Source organism: Anabrus simplex, chromosome 3, assembly GCF_040414725.1.
Source record: "Anabrus simplex isolate iqAnaSimp1 chromosome 3, ASM4041472v1, whole genome shotgun sequence".
NCBI lineage: Eukaryota > Metazoa > Arthropoda > Insecta > Orthoptera > Tettigoniidae > Anabrus > Anabrus simplex.
Window position 1 is genome coordinate 42,521,814 of NC_090267.1, and position 21,057 is coordinate 42,542,870.

Here is a 21,057-nt window from a genome sequence, read left to right on the forward strand (position 1 = left end):
TCATTATTTTCTCACTGAAAAGAGTGGTCGCAAATGGGATAATGCACAACACGTCAACATAAATTAGTCTTGTTTTCTACCTGACTGATCGCAAAAGGGACGACACTCTGGAAACAGGCTGTGAAATTTTTCATCTGGTGAGACACAAATGTAAATTTTGCGGAAAAGTGAGCATATTTTCTTTTAGTGATTGATTTCTATGTTACGCACACATACCGCACGTACTGTTCACAAGCCCCGTTCACGAATTGGTGTCGGTACGTAGTGGTTTGGATCAGAATGCTGATTTAGGAAATACGGTATAACAATATTATATACTTCCTTTGATATTAATAAATTCCATCCTCGAATAGTCTGTCTCAAGCAGTAATTATATACATATTTCTATCTTTTCTGTTACAGTGTTATCCTAATTATCTTCGGCGTGTTGGTAATCGCCAGCACTTGGTACGATCTTCGAATGAAGGACACTGGTAAGTCTGCTAGTTCTAATAAGGTATACTACCATTATTATTATTAAAGAATACACCGCAAATGGGAAATATCCCGGTTATAAAGGTCATTCACAGTAGTTTAATAATAAAACAAAGTTAGCATAATTACCCAACAACAAGAGTTCAACAAGCAATTCCATGGAAAGAAAGTATGACAAGAAATATTACTAGTTAACTTTTTCAACCCAGAACCATTATATACAAATTCACACACAACGTAAGTATTTCCAGTACATAACACTACGGATTATAATGCTATGGTTTGAACTTAGGCCTACTACTAAGTCACTACAAATGATATTAAAGTTAAAACACAATACACAACAACTACAATAACAAAAGTACAACAAGCAATTCCATGGAAAGGAAATATTACAAGAAAACCACCAGTTTAATTTTTCTTAGTCCAGCAACATGATATACAAATACACGTACAACGTAAGTATTTTCAGTGCTTAACACTACGGTTTACAATACTGTAGGTTGAGCTTAACATTACAAGTGATGATAAAGAAAAGTTAAAAACATAATAACTCAAGGGCAACAACGAGTACAAGAGTACAACAAGCAATTCTATGGAGATAAATTATTACAAGAAATAGTACTAGTTTATCATCGTTCTAAATCCAGCAGAAAGTCACAAATTCAGTGTCCATCGTTTACGGGTTTTAATTTTCACTTTACGCTAGCACTAATCATCTTCTTAAACGATTCGATACCGGAAGGGAATCTATGAAGGACTGTTGCAGACAATTTATTCTGATCCCTTATGGTCCTGTTTACGAAGGAAAACTTGTCCACGTCCGTATGGTGGTTTCAGGCCCTCATTTTATTCTTGTGATCATTTCTAGATAAGTACGAGGGAGGTTCAAACCTATTCCTAATACTACTCCAGGCAGACATTCTCGTGTAGCTCTTATAAAGCCCACACAGGTGAGCTCTAGTTCTTCAAGACTTTCCCAATCAATGGTATTCCTCCTATCCTCGTTTACAAAACTCATCGCTCTTCTTTGAACTTCCTCTAGTGAATTTATTAAACGTACCCTCTACGGATCGCAGCACGTAGACCCATATTCGAGAATCGGTCTTACGAAACATTTATAAGATTCACTTTTGGCACCAGAATTAGCCTTCCTGAGATTCCGCATAATAAAATGTAACGTTCTCCAATATTTCTCAACTACACTTTCCACTTGCTCTGAGCAATTTAAGTCTTTTCTAATAGTAACACCTAAGTACTTACAACTATCAACATCAACAACACTCCGTCCCCAAGCTCGTATTCCCTCATTCCTGTCATTTTTGATTTACTGAAACACAATTTATTGTTTTCTTCCACTGTGAATTTTCATTCGAATTTCATGCGCCCAATTTTCAATCTAAAATAATAATAATAATAATAATAATAATAATAATAATAATAATAATAATAATAATAATAATAATAATAATAATAATAATAATAATAATAATAATAATAATAATAATAATAATAATAATAATAATAATAATAATAATAATAATAATAATAATACAGCTTAGCTGAGGAATGTATTGGGTCACTGCAGCCTTCGTAGCTCGTTTTCGTTATGATTGGCGATCTAAACTCCGCTGACTTTCCTGACACCATATGCTATGCCTTTTCAGATGAAAATTCCAACCCAAAATTGACCGGGATCGAACCTCAGTAGTCCAGATCGAAATCCAGCACCCATGTTACTATGCTAATCAAACTTAAGAAGAAGAAGAAGAAGAAGAAGAAGGAGAAGAAAAATAAGAATTCATCGATAGGGCCATCTGTGGTCCTTTTTTACACAATCCGCTCGCCCTTTCTGTTGCGCAGGCTAATGCTCTCTCGCCAAAGATCGTTAAGTCTTTGGCTTCTTTCTCTCTTCTGCCGAGATGGTTCCGCGATTTGGCCAGCGGCTTTTCGGCTGCATAGCTCAATGTCGAAATATTGTTCCTAAACTTTGTTCTATCCTGTCTCTCTTCCATCTTGTCACATACTTTTGTTAGGTCCTTTTGAACCTGTGTAAGCCTTCCTTACTGAGTTGTAGACTTCTCTTGCAGAGGGAGTTATCCTGTCTTGATTCTCTATTGTATGGTGTCTATAGAAGGTCGTTCTTCTTTTCTTCATCGCCTTTGTATGTTTTTCGATGATTTAAGAGAATTCCTGGTTCGATATCAGCAGGACGATTTTTTCTAAGGAATCTTCTCTCCCTTTTCTCTTCGAGGACTGAGTCTGCCACTGTTGTCAGTGTTTCCGCCCCGCAAAGGCACTTCATTCTGAGCACTGTCAGTAATATTTACATTTGTCTTCAATAGGAATGGACTTTGAACACGTATGTGTCACGTCATAGTCTGAAGACGATCTCCATCCTCCTTAAACTCTCACTAAATACCTCCTCTGCATTTCCATTGGGAGTGAGAATTTCTCGCAGGTACAGTACTGAAATTTATGAAGTGTGTTACAATTCTGTTCGTGTAATCTGCTTTTTCTGAGTCTATGACTGCTGTTTATTCACAGGAAATTCTTAACATTGTTTTGGCCACAACATTGTGTAGTTCTTCCACTTGTTTCTTGGCAGTGTGAGGGTTGTATGATATGAGAACGACGTCATCTGCGAAAGCTAGTCTGTGCAACACGAGGGCATTTATACCACAACATGTCTCTTCCCTATTGTGAATTATTTTCAGTCATTCTCGATCTCCATTCTCTGATCACTTTTTCTAGGATTCAATTACAGAGAAGTGGACAGATTCTACCTCTTTGCCTTAGACAACAATAATAATCTATACACATAAAGTTGTAGGGGGCCCTCTGTTTGTCTATTTTGTAACTTCGTTTATGTTGCCATGTTTTGATATATTTGTCCGTTTTAGGTTAAATCAAGACCGTGTTAGTAGTTTTTAGCACTCGTGCCTGCTTTTTGTGTTTGTTTGTTTGTTTGTTTGTTCCACCACCACGGGTAAATGGCTGGATAGATCTCGATCTAACTTCATATTTAGAGTCTACTTATCCAGTAATAGGTTTTGAACATATAATCCATTGCAAATTCCCTTTTGACGAATGGGTACAAATGTTAATAATGACATTAATAATAATAATAATAATAATAATAATAATAATAAATAATAATAATAATAATAATAATAATAATAATAATAATAATAATAATAATAATAATAATAATAATAATAATAATAATAATAATAATATGTAGGGGCTCCTGGTAAGCTGTAGAAATTCTCAAGTAGTGAAATTTTTGTCAGGCCACATGTGGTTTGGAGACAGCATGTCCACCTCTTAGCCGTAGGCCATGTCTTCGATTCCCGGCGCTGCCTATGACAAGAGTTGTGTCTACGTTCCTGTGTCCTGTCACTGGAAGAGTGTGTAATCAGCAACAGTCACCAGCCTTTAGTCATGACCTTATATTAAACAACACCTAAAGATCCTGCGTCGGGACTTTCATTGAAAATCCAGACGAGTGGTGAAGAAGAATCGTGCCTTTCTGTTTCTTGGAGGCCCGGGTTTTATTCCTGACCATTCCATGCATTTTAATGTCGGACTGAAGAATCGAGCAGGATTCACTCAGCAGCGCGAGACAAAATGAAAACAGTGGCCTTGACTACCCCTCGCAGGCATTCTGAATACACCATTTAGGTTACATGGCTGTCAATACATTTTTAATTTCCTAGCATTTCTCGCTGCGAGCGAGTGTTAACAAACTAGCCATCAAGAGTATTCGTCGGCATGATTCTTCGTCTTCGTCTTCTTCTGCTGCTGCTCCTTTACGATGAGGTCTGTTAGGGACCAAGTGTCAACTTCAATTCATAATTCCTCATTTTTTCTTCGTATGTTTTTTTCCAGTTCATCCTTGCACTATGCTTTATTCTTCTCTCCTCAGACCGCTTTGGACTGGATTACCTTTCCATTCCTAAAACGTTTATAGTTTCCTCTTTTCTTATTTTATTTATCTCTAAACCTTTCTTGAATTCTTATATCCAACTCATTGTTCTCTTTCTCTTCCGAAGGTACTTAAATATCTGTTTTGTCAATCACTTAGCATCCATTCTATACATATGTTCAAAACTAGCAATCCCATTTTTGTATGGTTTCTGTTTCATATTCTATGTTACTTCTCGTTTTTCATTGTTCTGTCGTTCCTATTGATCTTAAGATTTGTCTCATGATTCTTCTTTCTAGCACTTCCACTTCATCTACAGTTCAAAACTAGACATTCACTTGCGTAAAGACGTTATGGTTTCACCACTGCATTGTAGTGCCTTATTTTAAGATTGTTAGATAAACATTTATTGTTGTAAATTTTATTGATACCATAAGCTCATTCCATCTTGTGTCCGACTCGTTGGCTGAACGTGCAACGTACTGGCCTTCAGTTCAGAGGATCCCGGGTTCGATTCCCGGTCGGGTCGGGGATTTTAACCTTAATTGGTTAATTCCAATGGCACGGGGGCTGGGTGTATGTGTTGTCTTCACCATTTCATCCTCATTACGACGCGCAGGTCGCCTACGGGAGTCAAATAGAAAGACCTGCACCTGGCGAGCCGAACCCTTCCTGGGATATCCCGGCACTAAAAGCCATACGACATTTCATTCCATCTTGTGTAACTTTTCCTCTATAACAGATTTTTCTAAATCATTTTCTTCAATTATTTCTCCACTGTCTCTATTCGACCCGTATGCGTTGTTAAACAATTTGGAGCGCTTTTATGTTTGTAATACAGTAAACTTGTATCTTTATACAGAGATTCTCAAAGCTATTTCGTTCGCTATTTATTCCAAGAGTTTGATTTATCTTGTTGTATTCTTCTTCTTGTTTCGTTTTGCACATTCATACAGTGCGTTCATTGGCTTGATGAATTTTGCCTTTCTATTTTTCCGAATCTCTTCATGTACACAATATATTGTCTCTTCCGTTCTTCTGACCACTTAGTACCAGTCCTGCTGCTAGTTTTAACCACAAATGTGTGTTTATTTACAGAGGTACTGAGAACTTTGCTATTTTTATGATGTCTTCCCTTATGTTCAATTCAATCAGGTCCACTCTTGTCTCCTCCAGCCAATTTATTCTCCATCTTGGGAATTTATTCATTTGAATAACATTTTTGTGAGTCTATTATTATCCATCCTGAAAATGTGTACAAAATATTTCAACCGTCTCCTCCGTACAGTATTGTTGAAACTGTCTGTGTAATTATAGAGATCCGCAATTCACCTTTTGATCAAAATTCCGTTTCCTAGTATGGGTCCGAAAATTTTACTTGCTTTTCAATATCTGCAATTTTGGAAAGACCACCTAAAGAAAATTTTCTGATGCATATAGAGATTCCGGTAGAATTACTATTATTATTGGTGCATTAGCATTAGTCTCTATCTATCTCTCTCACTCTCTCCTGATCTGATTGTACCTCTTTCTTCTTGTCTAGAATCCCGCAGAGAAATACTGTTGGCTTTTTCGCTCTATACCAACGGCAAGAAGCTCTTGAAGACGTCCAGTTCGGGTGATACCTTACATTGTCTGCATGGGATAAGGTTTATAAGCATGGCCTGGGTGGTTTACGGCCATACCTACATGCACAGTGTGTCCAGAGCACCCGCCGTCAACTTAGTACCCTATGTGAATACCGTAAGTACTAGATACTTCACTTTGCAACGATAAATCTGGACGCTAGACATACATTATCGTAATAGCCAATACGACAAGGAGTGCGGCTGACAGTACAAGGTTGAACTTTTGTATGACCACTTACCATTATTTACCGTATCGCTGGGATTTCTCCTTGTGCATACGATAGTATCACATAGCTTCTTCATTCCTGCAAACATACAATAGTGTATCCATAAGAAGACAGGACCAAAAAAGTGACATACGATGAAAACCTCCAAATTGTCGGTTTTTGCATTTAGTTAATTTCAGTCGTCAAGGAAGTAGATAAATATTGTTACTTGTGCAGTAAAACAACTAATGATGGCAAAAGGTAAGGAGGATATAAAATACAGGCTAGCACAAGTAATGCAGACCTTTCTTAAAAAAAAAAAAAAGAAATTTGCTCACTTCGCACATTCATATAGCAATTAGAAAGATGTTTTTGAAGACGTTCGTCCGAAGCGTGGCATTGCATCGAAGTGAATGAAACATGGATGATAACTGGCTCAGAAGGAAGGAGAAAAAAGATTTTGTAATGTGGTCTTACAGAACAATGCTGAAGGTGAGATGATTAGATGGAATCACGAATATAGGGATATTGAATCGAATTGGTGAGAGGAGGTCGATTTGGCTAATTTTAACAGAGGAAGGGATAGAATGATAGGGCACATCTTAAGACACCCAGGACTTGTGCAGTTGGTTTTTGAGAGAACTGTAGGTAGTATGAACGGTAGGATTACACTAAGTTATGAATGTGACCAGCAGGTTGTAGCCGATGTAGGATGCCGATGTTACGTAGAAATGAAAAAGTTCGGTGGAATAGACAGCTGCATCAAACCAGTCTATGGACTGATGACTCAGACAACACCACCTCTGACGTCCAGAAATAATACTCTCGACAACAGCATCCCGTCGCTACTGCTGCAATATCGTACGATGATGAATACGGAATGTGGTTGTGTTAAACCAGTCCCATGTCATTCTTCTCGCATACCCACGGCAGGATTGGGCACGATGAGCACCGAGGAATAAATAACCGTAAAACACAACACATACTCGGGAGAAAGATAAAGAAGTAAACAAAAAATAAAAAATCAGTGGAAGCTCAAATCAACCATAAGTAACGGGGCGATACATAAACACTTACGTATCATGTTCGCGCGAAACCGGGTAGAAAATTACCAGAGACAAGTCATGAACTGAACTCGAGCCTATTAAATCAAAAGGTTAAAATTTAAAAGGCTACCCCTCCTACTACTGCAATAGTTACACCGAAAAGAAAACAAAGAGTTTATTAAATTACATTGGATCAAAATGATAAGTGGCCACACGAAAATCAGAGAGAAAGAAAATAAGAAAGAAAAGTGGCTCTGGTGAAAACAATGCATAGGCCTAATAACCTATTTACTATTGTCATAGCATCATGTCTATTTAATTATACGATCCGGCCAGCAGATTCAACCATTCATATAATACAATTATTTACAATATAAAAGAAGTAATTGTTAACATGGGAACAAAATAGAGTAATTCCATGACCCAGACCTCGGCCCAGAGTAATAAATTAAATATCCGTATGAACAAGACGAGTATATACAGATCGCGACACAGGCCATAAATGAGTTGCCACACACAACAATGGTTTCCAAGAACTCAGGAAAGACGAAAGAATAAAATATGGCCGAACCAAAGATCAAAGAAAGGGAGACACGCGCAAACATGATGACGCCCGGGATCAGGGATAAACAAGGCGTTGCTAAGAGAACATACACACACCAAAAACGTGTAAGTGCCCAAAACAAAGCAAAGATACGAATAAACGACACAAGTCAATATGATATGCGTCCTACATATCTCACATTCGAACACTCACGCAATAGGTTGAAAGAAGTCCAAGGAACAGGAAACGTATAACAGATAACAATGGTAAAAATACTGCAAAATGTAGGAACAAGGTTCATAAATAACGTCTCCCGCGGATATGCGAAGCGAAACCCACACAAGATCGAAGGACCAAATCACATCAGCAATTTGTTTCTCATTTACAACTCAAATGACAAAGCAGCACAAACCTTCCATATATAGGTCCTTTCGATACACAACAAAATAGGGAGGACACGGGAGAGCAATTGGTACATGAGTAATAACATAGAGACCTCCAAAACACGAACCGTAGAATAAAGTCGACATAACACACCTTCAAGGTGCAACAGAGTCCATTCAAGCAATACAGGCACTCAACGATAGTAAGACACAAATTAACGTACCGAGTTGCGGACGCAATGAAAAACATAGTTGATATAGAATAAATAAAATTACATGGGCAACAACAGAAAGAACAAATACGAGCCACAAAATTAATAAATACCTACGGAGAGCAAAGAAATAATGGCCATCAACTATGTCATGTGGTGATATAAACAAACACAAAGAATAGAAGGTACATTACCTCAATCAGGCTATTCATTTAAATACAGTAATGTACGTTTGTAACCTCCGAGACAAGTAGCATTCATGTCTTAAAACGATGGAAATAGCGCCCATGAAAACAAGCATTGTGAAAAATCGTGTCACATGCCACAACCCTTCACTTAGAAGAAAAGCCATGGAGAAGCCAGACAGACAAGGTCTGGAATAAACGTCGTAAAATCACAGGACGACAAAGGTGATATATGTGATCTCATTGGGCTAAGTTTGTGTGTACAATAGAAGTCGAAGTTGGCCATAACATCCATGTCAATGACTATACATAAGAAAGAGAGGGCAAGGAGTAGAGATGGCTAGGATATGGCACACAACTAGCCAGTCAGCGAGGTTGGACTTTTGACAACAAACGTTTTGAATATTTTGTCCAATGCATTTATTCCTTACTTCAGGGAGACACTAGGAGTTAGGTTTTTGTTACATTTCAGGGTATCTTAGTAAGTTTCAGGTACAAAGGCACAAGAAATTCAGGGGAAGGAAGCTTTCATCTTATGAGTGCCTGACTTCCTGGCTCAAAGTTGAGCAAAGGGTATTTCGGTTCGATTCCTGCCAAATTCGGCGATTTTAAACTTAAAACGTTATTTCCATTGGCTCATGGAGAGGGCGTTTATTCTGTCAGGAACTTCTATGCATCTCATACACCTCAACAACAAGAAGTGTACAGTGTGTGGCATATGCCACTCTTCTTCGTCTGAGAGATTGCCTCACAGGGCTGCACCAGGGTAGTAATAGTCACACGAATTTAATATAACAATACTACGAAGGAGAAGTAGTAGTAGTAGTAGTAGTAGAAGAAGAAGAAGAAGAAGAAGAAGAAGAAGAAGAAGAATTATGTGGTAAACACTCTCTTCGGTGGAGAGGGAACAATAACTCTGTTCATTGGAAAGGGAATTTATTATTATTATTATTATTATTATTATTATTATTATTATTATTATTATTATTATTATTATTATTATTATTATTATTATTAATATTATTTAACGGTTCATGGTGTGGGTTACTGCAGTCACGTTCTAGTTTGTGAACCATGGGCAACTGATGAGTAGACTCGTAAATGGTCCTGAGAGTCGGGATACCAGCTGCTACGGAATGGGAGTTGGTATCTCGGAAATATTCTGAGTCATGGCCCTCCTTGTGCTCAGGCGGTCAGGACTAATCAATCCACCGATAGTCCCTAGGTGCAAGAGTTCTCCTCACTTGGACTATGTGTAAGTAAGGTAGCATCCTGCTTCATGAATTCACCGTGCTCAGAACATTTTAAGTAAGTCTCGGACCTATGGAATTCGATGGGAAGCAATCCATATTAATGGGGCTTATGGAAGAAAGAAAGTAGAACTGGCTGAATAAGCAAAGAAGATGAATCTGGATTGTGCTAGGTGTAAGTGATATTCCGGTAATGGGAGATACCGAAGAAGAAATAGGAGACAATAAAATTTACTTGACGGGTGTTAAAAAGGGATGGGCAGAGTGTGGGGTAGGGCGTTCATCAGTAATACTATTGCATGCAATATAATTTCTGTTAGGCACGCAAATGAGCGAATGATGTGGGTAGATTTGGCGGTTGGAGGAATTAGGACGAGAATTGTCTCAGTGTATTCACCATGTGAGGATGGAGACGAGTTTTATGAAGCATTGAGTGACATAATATTCAGGGTAAACTGTAAGGATAGGATAGTGCTAATGGGTGATTTCAATGCGAGAGTTGCAAATAGAACTGAAGGATACGAAACGGTGATTGTTAAATGTCGGGAATATATGGAAGCTAATGGGAATGGGAAGCGTTTGCTGGACTTCTGTGCTAGTATGGGTTTAGCAGTTACGAATACATTCTTCACGCATAAGGGTATTCACCGCTATATATGGGAAGCTATGGGTACCAGATCCATAATAGACTATACCATAACCGACTTCGAATTCAGGAATTCGGTTAAGAATGTACGGGTTTTCATTGGATTTTCCGATGATACAGACCACTGTCTGATCTGTAGTGAACTATGTCTCTCTACGCGTACTACAGGAAAAGTGAAATCTGTCTGCAAACGAATAAGGGAAGAAAAACTCCAGGACGAAGAAATTAGGCAGAAGTAGGCCTACATGGATAATGTTAGTGAGAAGTTCCGAACAGTGGACAGTAAGCAGGTTTAAGATATAGAAATAGTATGGGTGGCATACATGGATGCTGTAGCAGAAACATCAAGGGAATGCCTAGGAATAATGGTGTGTAAGGATGGCAAAAAGTTAACATCTTGGTGAAATTATGAATTTAGAGCAGCTTGTAAACGTAAAAAGATTGCTTATCAGAAATGGCTCCCAACAATGGCCGGCACAGACAGCGAACTCTACGTATATAGATGAAAGAAACAGAGCGATACAAATAGTTGTTGAATGCAAAAAGAAGTAGTGGGATGTTTTGGTAATAACCTGTAATGGCTAGGTCAAGCTGCAGGACAGTAATAAAGAATCATAGGAATTGAGGGAAAAAGATATGACAAGTGTTTTGGGTAATTCAGGTGAACTCAAAATAGATCCTAGGGAATCACTGGACAAGTGGAGGGAATATTTTGAAAATATTCTCAACGTATAAGGAAATCTTCCTGGTGGTGTCACGAACAACCGAGCTAATAGGGAGGAGGAAAATGATTTTGGTGAAGTTACGTTTGATGATGTGGTAAAGGATAGTAAATAAATTCCATTGTCATAAAGCAGCAGGAATAGATGAAATTTCCCCTGAAATGGTGAAGTATAGTGAGAAGGCAGGGATGAAACGGCTTCATAGAGTAATAAGATTAGCATGGAGTGTTGGCAAGGTAGCTTCAGATTGGACAAAATCAGTAATTGTGCCTATCTCTAAGCAAGGGAACTGGAAGGATTGGAACAACTATCGACGTATCTCATTGATTAGTATACCAGGCAAAGAATTCACTGGCAAATTTGAAGGGAGGGTGCGATCAGTGGTTGGGAGGAAGTTGGATGAAATCCAGTGTGGTTTCAGACCACAGAAGGGCTGTTAGGATCAGATTTTAAGTACCGGCCCAGTAATGAGAAATGCTAGAAGAGGAATAGACAGTTATGTTTATGTTTCGTATATCTAGAGACAGCCTAGGACAGGGTACGAAGGGAAAAGTTGTTCGCCATATTGGGGGACTAGGGGATTGAGATTTTATTATTAAAATAAATCATAGGCATTTATGTTGACAATTGGGCTGCAGTGAGAATTGATTTTAGAGTGAGTTCTTGGTTCAGGGTACTTACAGGGGTTAGACAAGGCTGTAATATTTCACCTCTGTTGTTCGTAGTTTACATGGATTATCTGCTGAAATGTATAAAGTTGCAGGGAGGGATTCAGTTAGGTAGAAATATATTAAGCAGTCTGGCCTATGCTGACGACTTGGTTTAATGGAAAATTGTGCCGAAAGCCTGTAGTCCAATATCTTGGAATTTTACCTTACGTGCAACGAGTATGGTACGAAAATTAGCCCTTCTAAGAGTCAATTGATGTCAGTAGGTAAAAAAATCCAAGAGAATTGAATGTCAGATTGGTGAGATTGAATCAAGGTGCAGTAAAGCTAATGCAGTGAGCTCGCAATTACAATCAACAGTGTTCTGTAAGAGGAAGTCAGCTCCCGGAGGAAACTGTCTTCACATCGCACAGAGTATTATTTCACCTCAAAACCTGGCCAAAATTATTTAGGCATTTCATTTGGCATAATAAGCAATAAAAAGAGATTTGGTATAATTATTTAGTACATAGTTCATATATAACACAAGAAATCAGGCCATCAAATACATATTTACTACTTGTACACACTTGTAATATTGATAAATATTAATATATAATGCACGACGAGCTTAGAGATATGAATCAATTATATACAAAGTGTATATGGAATCCTCTCCGAATTATTTTCGTATCATTTCATATAACAAATCATTACAAATTATCCATAATCATAAATAATAAACCAGAAGAGTTTTCATAATTTACAGAAATAAGCACACATAATTATACACAGTATCTTCATTGAATCTGTCTAATGCCATTGTGCATAAAATATAACTCTAAAAAGGTAACTCATCACTGTCAGTTTCTTCTGTCTCTTCGCACAAGGGCACAAATGAACTTTGAAAGATGTTTGCGTCACTTCTGCACAATTCTGGAACACTTGTTTGAATTGTTGTTGTTGTGATACATCGCAGCCCCATTCAGACAAGAGTTGAAGATTATGTTTTCCTTCCTCATTTATATTTATACTTTCCAGAACATCCTTCAGTTATACGCAAAAACGTAAAGTTGTGTGATCCAGGAGCTTCTGAAGATTGATTTCGGCACGGGCTTCGGTCACTGTCATGGACTTTTCTCGCGGGTAACAAGCTTTCTTTGCTTCTTTCACTAGTAAATAATATGGGAACATATCTTTACTAGAAGCGTGAATACTCTCATATTGTTTTATCGTCATGCCAGCTTCCACAAAAATTGCTAATGCTGTTGCTGGTGTGTGTTTTTGGATGGCATTTCTTGATGAAGACGTAAAGGAATTTTCTGTACCTCGTGGCTCTTGATGGTGATGAGGTCAAGTACTTCATAACTTTGGAAGCACCAATATTTCCTGCAGCACGCTGACTCGTCTGTGCTGCATATCTCAACTGATGATGAGGTTTCTCCTCCCTTAAGTCCTTTGCTTTCCGGCGCTTGCTGCGCTCAGTGGTCGCTTCAAATTCCTTCGATACTCGACCTGGTTTTTGTGACTTCCATGTAGGTAGTTTATTGCTCGATTTGAGTTATTGTTCTTTTTTTAAAAAACGTCCTTCCTTTATTACTGGCAGCTGTCCACTTTTCTTTAAGTGAAACTTGAATAATTTTAAATCCTGTCTAAGTTAATCCTTCGAACTTTTTGGACAGTTGGTCATTTCTATAAGCGTACATTCCTAAAATGAAAACTTTTCGTCTGTTTGCGATTCGGACACTGCTTCAAAATTTTAAGGACATCACCAGAGTCGGCACTGGAGATAATAAAGCGAAATATGTATGATAATATATATATATATATATATATATATATATATTTGTTGGGTAAATAAAAATATACTTTTGTCTTACTGGCCTATGTACCTCAGCTTTCTTCACCCCACTTTACTTCGAAATCACATTAATAGAAAAGGCGTGAATATGCGGGACATTTTTCTTCTTGAATCTTTCCAGAAAAGGCCAAAGTTTATAATACCACAAGAATTATAGATGAACTCGGTTGAACTCACACTCAAAAATGCTGCAATAATTTGAATTTATCAAACATTAAGTCGGTTTGTACACCTTGTTCCCTCATGTGCCCGTAATCGACAGGAGTCATTAAAATACATATTATCTACATGTTAAAATGAAGTACATACCTTCTATATCCTCATCCTTAGCCCTCGTTATAAAACAGTTCTAATCACAATCTCAGAACAAGAGAAAACTGTTCGTCACATTAGCAAGAACGGACACGAGCATATTAGACGATGACTCACTTCCCACTGCATGTGTGGCAAGATCTTAGGTGTGGGGTTAATACAATTATTGATATGTGACGTAATATTTATTAACCTGAAAAGGGATATAATTCGTCACTGTATCTGACCAAGTTCATGTGTTCGACTTTTGGCCAGCTTTCTGCGTGATATACTCCTCTGTGCATCGGTCTGTTTTCAGACCAAGTTTGCTGTACGGAAGTGAGAACTGTGTAGACTTAGGGTATCTTATTCGCAAGCTAGAAGTAACAGACATGAAAGTAACTAGAATGATTGCCGGTACCAATCGGTGGGAACAGTGGCGGGAGGGTACTCGGAACTATGAGATAAAGGCTAAGTTAGGAATGAACACGATGGATGAAGCTGTATGCATAAAGCGGCTTCGGTGGTGGGGACATGTGTCGCGAATGGAGGAGGATAGGTTACCTAGGAGAATAATGGACTCTGTCATGGTGGGTAAGAAAAGTAGAGGTAGACCAAGACGAAAGTGTTTGGACTAAGTTACTAATGATTTAAGAGGTAGAGAATTAAATGAGGACACAGCACCAGCTGCAACAAGAGGACATTGGCTAGGTTTAGTAAGTTCACAGGGGCTGACTGAACGCTGAAAGTCATAACTGTCTATATATGTATTATTATTATTATTATTATTATTATTATTATTATTATTATTATTATTATTATTATTATTATTATTATTATTATTATTATTATTGTATGTATGCATATAAGGCCGGTTTCCTGACACGGGGTCAGGGATGATTCCTGACTTTTGTCCTATATTTTCAATGGAATCAAGTGAAGTTCGAGTAGAAAATTGTGTCGATAGTGATTTCATCATGAAAAGTTACTCACAAAATACACTGACTGACAGTGACAATGCAACACCAAGGAGGAGTGGTTCGAAAGGGATGAAAGTTGGGGAAAAAACAGAGTCGGCACGGAAGAATAATTGATGTTTATTTCAAACCGATATGTAGGTTACATAATGCACACGGCATCGACTCAGTAGGATGTAGGACCACCGCGAGCGGCGATGCACGCAGAAACACGTCGAGGTACAGAGCCAATAAGAGTGCGGATGGTGTCCTGAGGGATGGTTCTCCATTCTCTGTCAACCATTTGCCACAGTTCGTCGTCCGTACGAGGCTGGGGCAGAGTTTGCAAACGACGTCCAATGAGATCCCACGCGTGTTCGATTGGTGAGAGATCCGGAGAGTACGCTGGCCACGGAAGCATCTGTACACCTCGTAGAGCCTGTTGGGAGATGCGAGCAGTGTGTGGGCGGGCATTATCCTGCTGAAACAGAGCATTGGGCAGCCCCTGAAGGTACGGGAGTGCCACCGGCCGCAGCATATGCTGCACGTAGCGGTGGGTATTTAACGTGCCTTGAATACGCACTAGAGGTGACGTGGAATCAAACACAATAGCGCCCCAAACCATGATGCCGCGTTGTCTAGCGGTAGGGCGCTCCACAGTTACTGCCGGATTTGACCTTTCTCCACGCCGACGCCACACTCGTCTGCGGTGACTATCACTGACAGAACAGAAGCGTGACTCATCGGAGAACACGACGTTCCGCCATTCCCTCATCCAAGTCGCTCTAGCCCGGCACCATGCCAGGCGTGCACGTCTATGCTGTGGAGTCAATGGTAGTCTTCTGAGCGGACGCCGGGAGTGCAGGCCTCCTTCAACCAATCGACGGGAAATTGTTCTGGTCGATATTGGAACAGCCAGGGTGTCTTGCACATGCTGAAGAATGGCGGTTGACGTGGCGTGCGGGGCTGCCACCGCTTGGCGGCGGATGCGCCGATCCTCGCGTGCTGACGTCACTCGGGCTGCGCCTGGACCCCTCGCACGTGCCACATGTCCCTGCGCCAACCATCTTCGCCACAGGCGCTGCACCGTGGACACATCCCTATGGGTAGCGGCTGCGATTTGACGAAGCGACCAACCTGCCCTTCTCAGCCCGATCACCATACTCCTCGTAAAGTCGTCTGTCTGCTGGAAATGACTCCGTTGACGGCCGCCTGGCATTCTTAGCTATACACGTGTCCTGTGGCACACGACAACACGTTCTACAATGACTGTCGGCTGAGAAATCACGGCACGAAGTGGGCCATTCGCCAACGCCGTGTCCCATTTATAGTTCGCTACGTGCGCAGCACAGCGGCGCATTTCACATCATGAGCATACCTCAGTGACGTCAGTTTACCCTGCAATTGGCATAAAGTTCTGACCACTCCTTCTTGGTGTTGCATTTGCTCTGTCAGTCAGTGTATATACGAGTGAATACAATGAGTCAAATTGTGTCGATAAAGAACAAAATGTTCAAGGCGGACGGTATGATTGCCTGTGAACGATGTAATTAAGGTGAGGATACACAACACCAAGAGCCAGACAGAGTATGCCTAACTCACTTTGTTCAGCGAGGAGGGTGGGAGAAGTGTGGGGAAGGGACGTTCTCCGTGTCAAGAATTCTCTTCAGTGGAGAAGGGAGGAGAAATTTGGGAGATAATTCTGCGGCAATAACTATGTTCAGTGGAGAGAGGTGGAGAAGTGTGTGTGGGGGGATTCTGTGTGCCAATAACTCTTGTCAGAGCACAGGGTAGGTGAAATGCATGGGGTTGATTCTGTTGAAATAACCCTGTTTATCGGAGAGGGGTTAGGAAGTGGGGGGTTCTGTGGTAATAATTCTGTTCAGCGGGGAGGGAAGGGAAAGTTTCATTGGGGAGGGATTCTGTGGAAATAACTCTGTTCAGTGGAGAGGGGTTCAGAAGTGAGGGGTCTGTGAAAATAACTCTGTTCAGCGGAAAGAGGAAAAGAAATGTAGGGGCAATTCTGTGGTAATAACTCTGTTCAACGCAGAGGAAAGCAGACGTGTAGGGGGAATTCTGTACCAATAACGCTGTTCAGCAGAGAGAGGGAGAAGTACAGGGGGAATTCTGTGTTGATAACTCTGTTCAGCAGAGAGGGGTTGAGAAGTGGGGGTGAGTTCTGTGGTATTAACAATAAAAGGGGAGGAGAAGCATTAGTGGAGGATTCCGTGGCAATAACTGTATTCAGCGGAGAGGGGTAGGTGAAGTGTGGTTGGAGGATTCTGCGGCAATAACTGTGTTCAGCGGAGAGGAGAGGAGAAGTGTAGGGGGAATTCTGTGGTAAAAACTCTGTTCAGCGGAGAGGGGAGGTGAAGTGTAGAGAAAATTATGTGGTAATAACTCTTTTTTAGTGCAGAGGGGAGGTGAAGTGTAGGGGGAACTGTGTGGTAATAACTCTGTTCAGCGGAGAGGGGAGCTGAAGTGTTGGTGGAGAATTCTGTGACTATAACTGCGTTCAGCGGAGTGGAGAGGAGAGGGGAACTGTGTGGTAATAACTGTGTACAGCGGAGAGGGGAGGTGAAGTGTAGGGGGAATTCTGCGGTAAAAACTCTGTTCAGCGGAGAGGGGAGGTGCAGTTTAGGGGAATTCTGTGGCAATAACTGTGTTCAGCGGAGAGGAGAGGTGAAGTGTAGGGGGAACTGTGTGGTAATAACTGTGTTCAGCGGAGAGTGGAGGTGAAGTGTAGGGGGAACTGTGTGGTAATAACTGTGTTCAGTGGAGAGGGGAGGCTAAGTGTGGGGAAGAACTGTGTGTGAAGTGTGGGGGTTGGGAATTATGTGGTAATAACTCCGTTCAGCACTGCTCATCATTTTATAATGTCCTTTTACGTTTGTGCGGATAAGAGCATGAGAATGATTTTGATTAAATAAAATGTGATATTATCATCTCGTGATGGAGGAATTTATAAATATGTGTGCTCTACCTGAGCACCTTCAAGTGCCACTTGCTAAGCCCACATCGTATAAGGAGGCCAGCGCTGGTAATGTTTGAGCCATTCAGCGTGCCTGAAGTATTGTAATAAACGTACTTCCCTAGCTGGTTCGATGCCAGCTCACTTCACACAAAAGGAACTTCTGCGAGAAAAACTTGACACTATAGAATCTTCAAAATCTGTAAAAGTATTTAGTGCGATATAAAACCAGTACCATTGAGAAAGACTACTGTACTACTCTACTTGTACACAAGATCGTAGAATACACATATTCTTCCCGTACCCAATCACAAGATTTCAGTATATGGCAATTCCTTCACAGTTGTTGCAGTTTTCAAATGGAACTGACTGTCAAAATTCGTCGGAGGGATGCCAGTGTCCAAAACATTTAAACGACCATGCACGAAATAATTGATGGATAGACACAAATAGCAATGAAGCAAGACAAAATTAGGCCTACTTACCTGTTCCTTCGCCCTATTCTTTTATCCTCCTCTCACCCATTATTTTATCTTTCCTCTGCACCTTTCTCAACTCGCATGGAAATTCACAGTACAAGAAAACCAAAATCAAACCCTTTGGCAAAACATGCCCGAAGGACCATGGCCTACGCAGCGACCGCTGCTCAGCCCGAAGGCCTGAAGGTTACGATTTGTCGTGTGGTCGAGAATACGAGTACTCTCAGCCATTATTCTTGACTTTCTAGACCGGGGCCGTTATCTCACTATCAGATGGCTCCTCAATTGTAATCCAGTAGGTTGTGTGGACCTTGAACCAGCGTAGAGATCCAGGTAATGATTCGTGTCCTGGCCGTGAATCGAACCCAGGGCCTTCAGGTAAGAGGCAGACACACTACCGCTACACCGCGGGGCTGGCTCACAGTAATATAATTTTTATTTCAAGTATAATAATTCTACTTTGTATCGTAATCTCTTTCCTAACAACTTTAATATTTAGGTATCTTTTAAAACTGTGCCACTTTCTTTCTTTCTTTCTTTCTTTCTTTCTTTCTTAATCTGTTTACCCTCCAGGGTTGGCAGGGTTGGTTTTTCCCACGGACTCAGCGAGGGATCCCACCTCTCCCGCCTCAAGGACAGTGTCCTGGAGCGTGAGACTTTTGGTCGGGGAATACAACTGGGATGATGACCAGTACTTCGCCCAGGGGGCCTCACCTGCTATGCTGATGAGGAGCCTAGTGGAGGGATGGAAAGATTGGAAGGGATAGACAAGGAAGAGGGAAGGAAGTGGCCGTTGCCTTAAGTTAGGTACCATCCCGGCATTTGCCTGGAAACCACTTCTAGAATGGCTGAGGTGGGAATCGAACCACCTTTACTCATTTGACCTCCTGAGGCTAAGTGGACCCATTTCCAACCCTCGTACCACTTTTCAAATTTCGTGGCAGAGCCGGAAATTTTGAACCCGGACCTCCGGGGGTGAAATGAAATGGCGTATGGCTTTTAGTGCCGGGAGTGTCCGAGGACAAGTTCGGCTCGCCAGATACAGGTTTTTTGATTTGACTCCCGTAGGCGACCTTCGCGTCGTGATGAGGGTGAAATGCTGATGAAGACGACACATACACCCAGCCCCCGTGCCAGCGGAATTAACCAATTATGGTTGAAATGCCCGACCCTGCCGGGAAACGAACCCGGGACCCCTGTGATCAAAGGCCAGCGCGCTAACCCGGACACCTCCGGGGATGGAAGCTAATCACACTAACCACTACACTACAGAGGCTGACCGGAAAACTGTGCTACGTTTCTGTAATATTGTACTTTTTCTCCTTGAGATTTATAACAAGTACAGTAGTTAACGTTAGCTGTAGTTCAGTAGTTCTAAGTTTGTGAATTGTTAATTTGTTAAGGTTTGTAGTTATGTATCACTGTACTTTCCGACGTTGTGCTTCGAAATTCCGCTACGTGATAGTGTTGAAGGGAGTAATACTGACCCGCAGTACATGTATCTCTTGGAACGAAAAATCGTTGACGAAGTCCATGCAATACTAAGCGCAACGACTTTTCTTTAGTGGTGAAGAGTAAGGGAGGAACTGCTGAAATAAATGATCATCTGTCTATTTATTACGATACTCCTAGTCTTGAGTGTTACATGCAGGCCTGAAAGTCATTAATTGTTTTTCAGTTTCTACCAGACTGGAAAGGGATGGCTGTAACAAACGGAAATCTATCCGTTGACACGTTTTTCCTGCTGAGTGGCCTCCTGGCAGCGTACGTGTTCTTCAGACAAGTGCCCAAGACCAACTCGTTCAACATTCCTCTCTACTACTAACATCGGTACATTCGGTAAGGCAGTGATACATGTAACATTTCCTTAAATCATATACCTATTTTCTCTACAGAGCAACTCTCACATCACACCCTATCACAAGCACTGAAATTCGGAGAACTCGAGAAGTGCCATGTAACCGCATTCGTGTTCAGATCCCAAATTCAGATTTCTTTCTGTTACTATACGCTTGACTCCTTAACGATAATTGTCACCGGACGGAACATCAACCCTAGAGCAGGTAGCACAAATGCTCACGTGTGGGAAGGTGTCACCCAAGGTGCCAATGGTATTTCGTGAAGAATTAGATATACCTGTGGTATAGGGTTAGATTCACTAATCAATACCAATTTGTTTACTAAATCACTGTATTATTTACATATATATGGGACTAGTTTTGACCCGAGTTGGGGACATCATCAGCCTTATAAGTTAACCTAGAAATGGAATTGGTATATTAAGTAATAAGATGTTGTACTTGCATTCTGATGTTTAGTGTTGACAAACATGGGGGACACCCGTCGCCTAGCAGTGTTTAACGTGTCCTACTTTTAATATGAATGCAATAATGGAGGGTATAACTATCAGATAGTATGACAGACTATGTAAGTACGTTACTTAACTTGGGATACACAGTATTGTCCAACGTACTGTTCGACCGCCTTCTCCCAATTGTTCAGAGAGACAGGGTCATATCAATGCGGGTTTATCCCAGGAGAGTCAACTATTGATCGGATCTTCACCTTAAGGTAAATATTAGAGAAAACAATCGAATCTGGGATTGGCACACATCACCTATTCATTGA

At 40.6% G+C, this 21,057-nt stretch overlaps 1 protein-coding gene across 1 annotated transcript in view; it reads left to right on the forward strand.

Annotated features, from left to right (window-relative positions):
- LOC136866638 (nose resistant to fluoxetine protein 6) overlaps positions 1-21,057 on the forward strand; it is a 165,300-nt gene that overhangs the window by 84,334 nt on the left and 59,909 nt on the right. Inside the window, 3 exon segments of the mRNA XM_068226786.1 lie at positions 403-473; positions 5,946-6,145; positions 20,108-20,268. Of these exon segments, the coding sequence (XP_068082887.1) occupies positions 403-473; positions 5,946-6,145; positions 20,108-20,268 (432 nt within the window).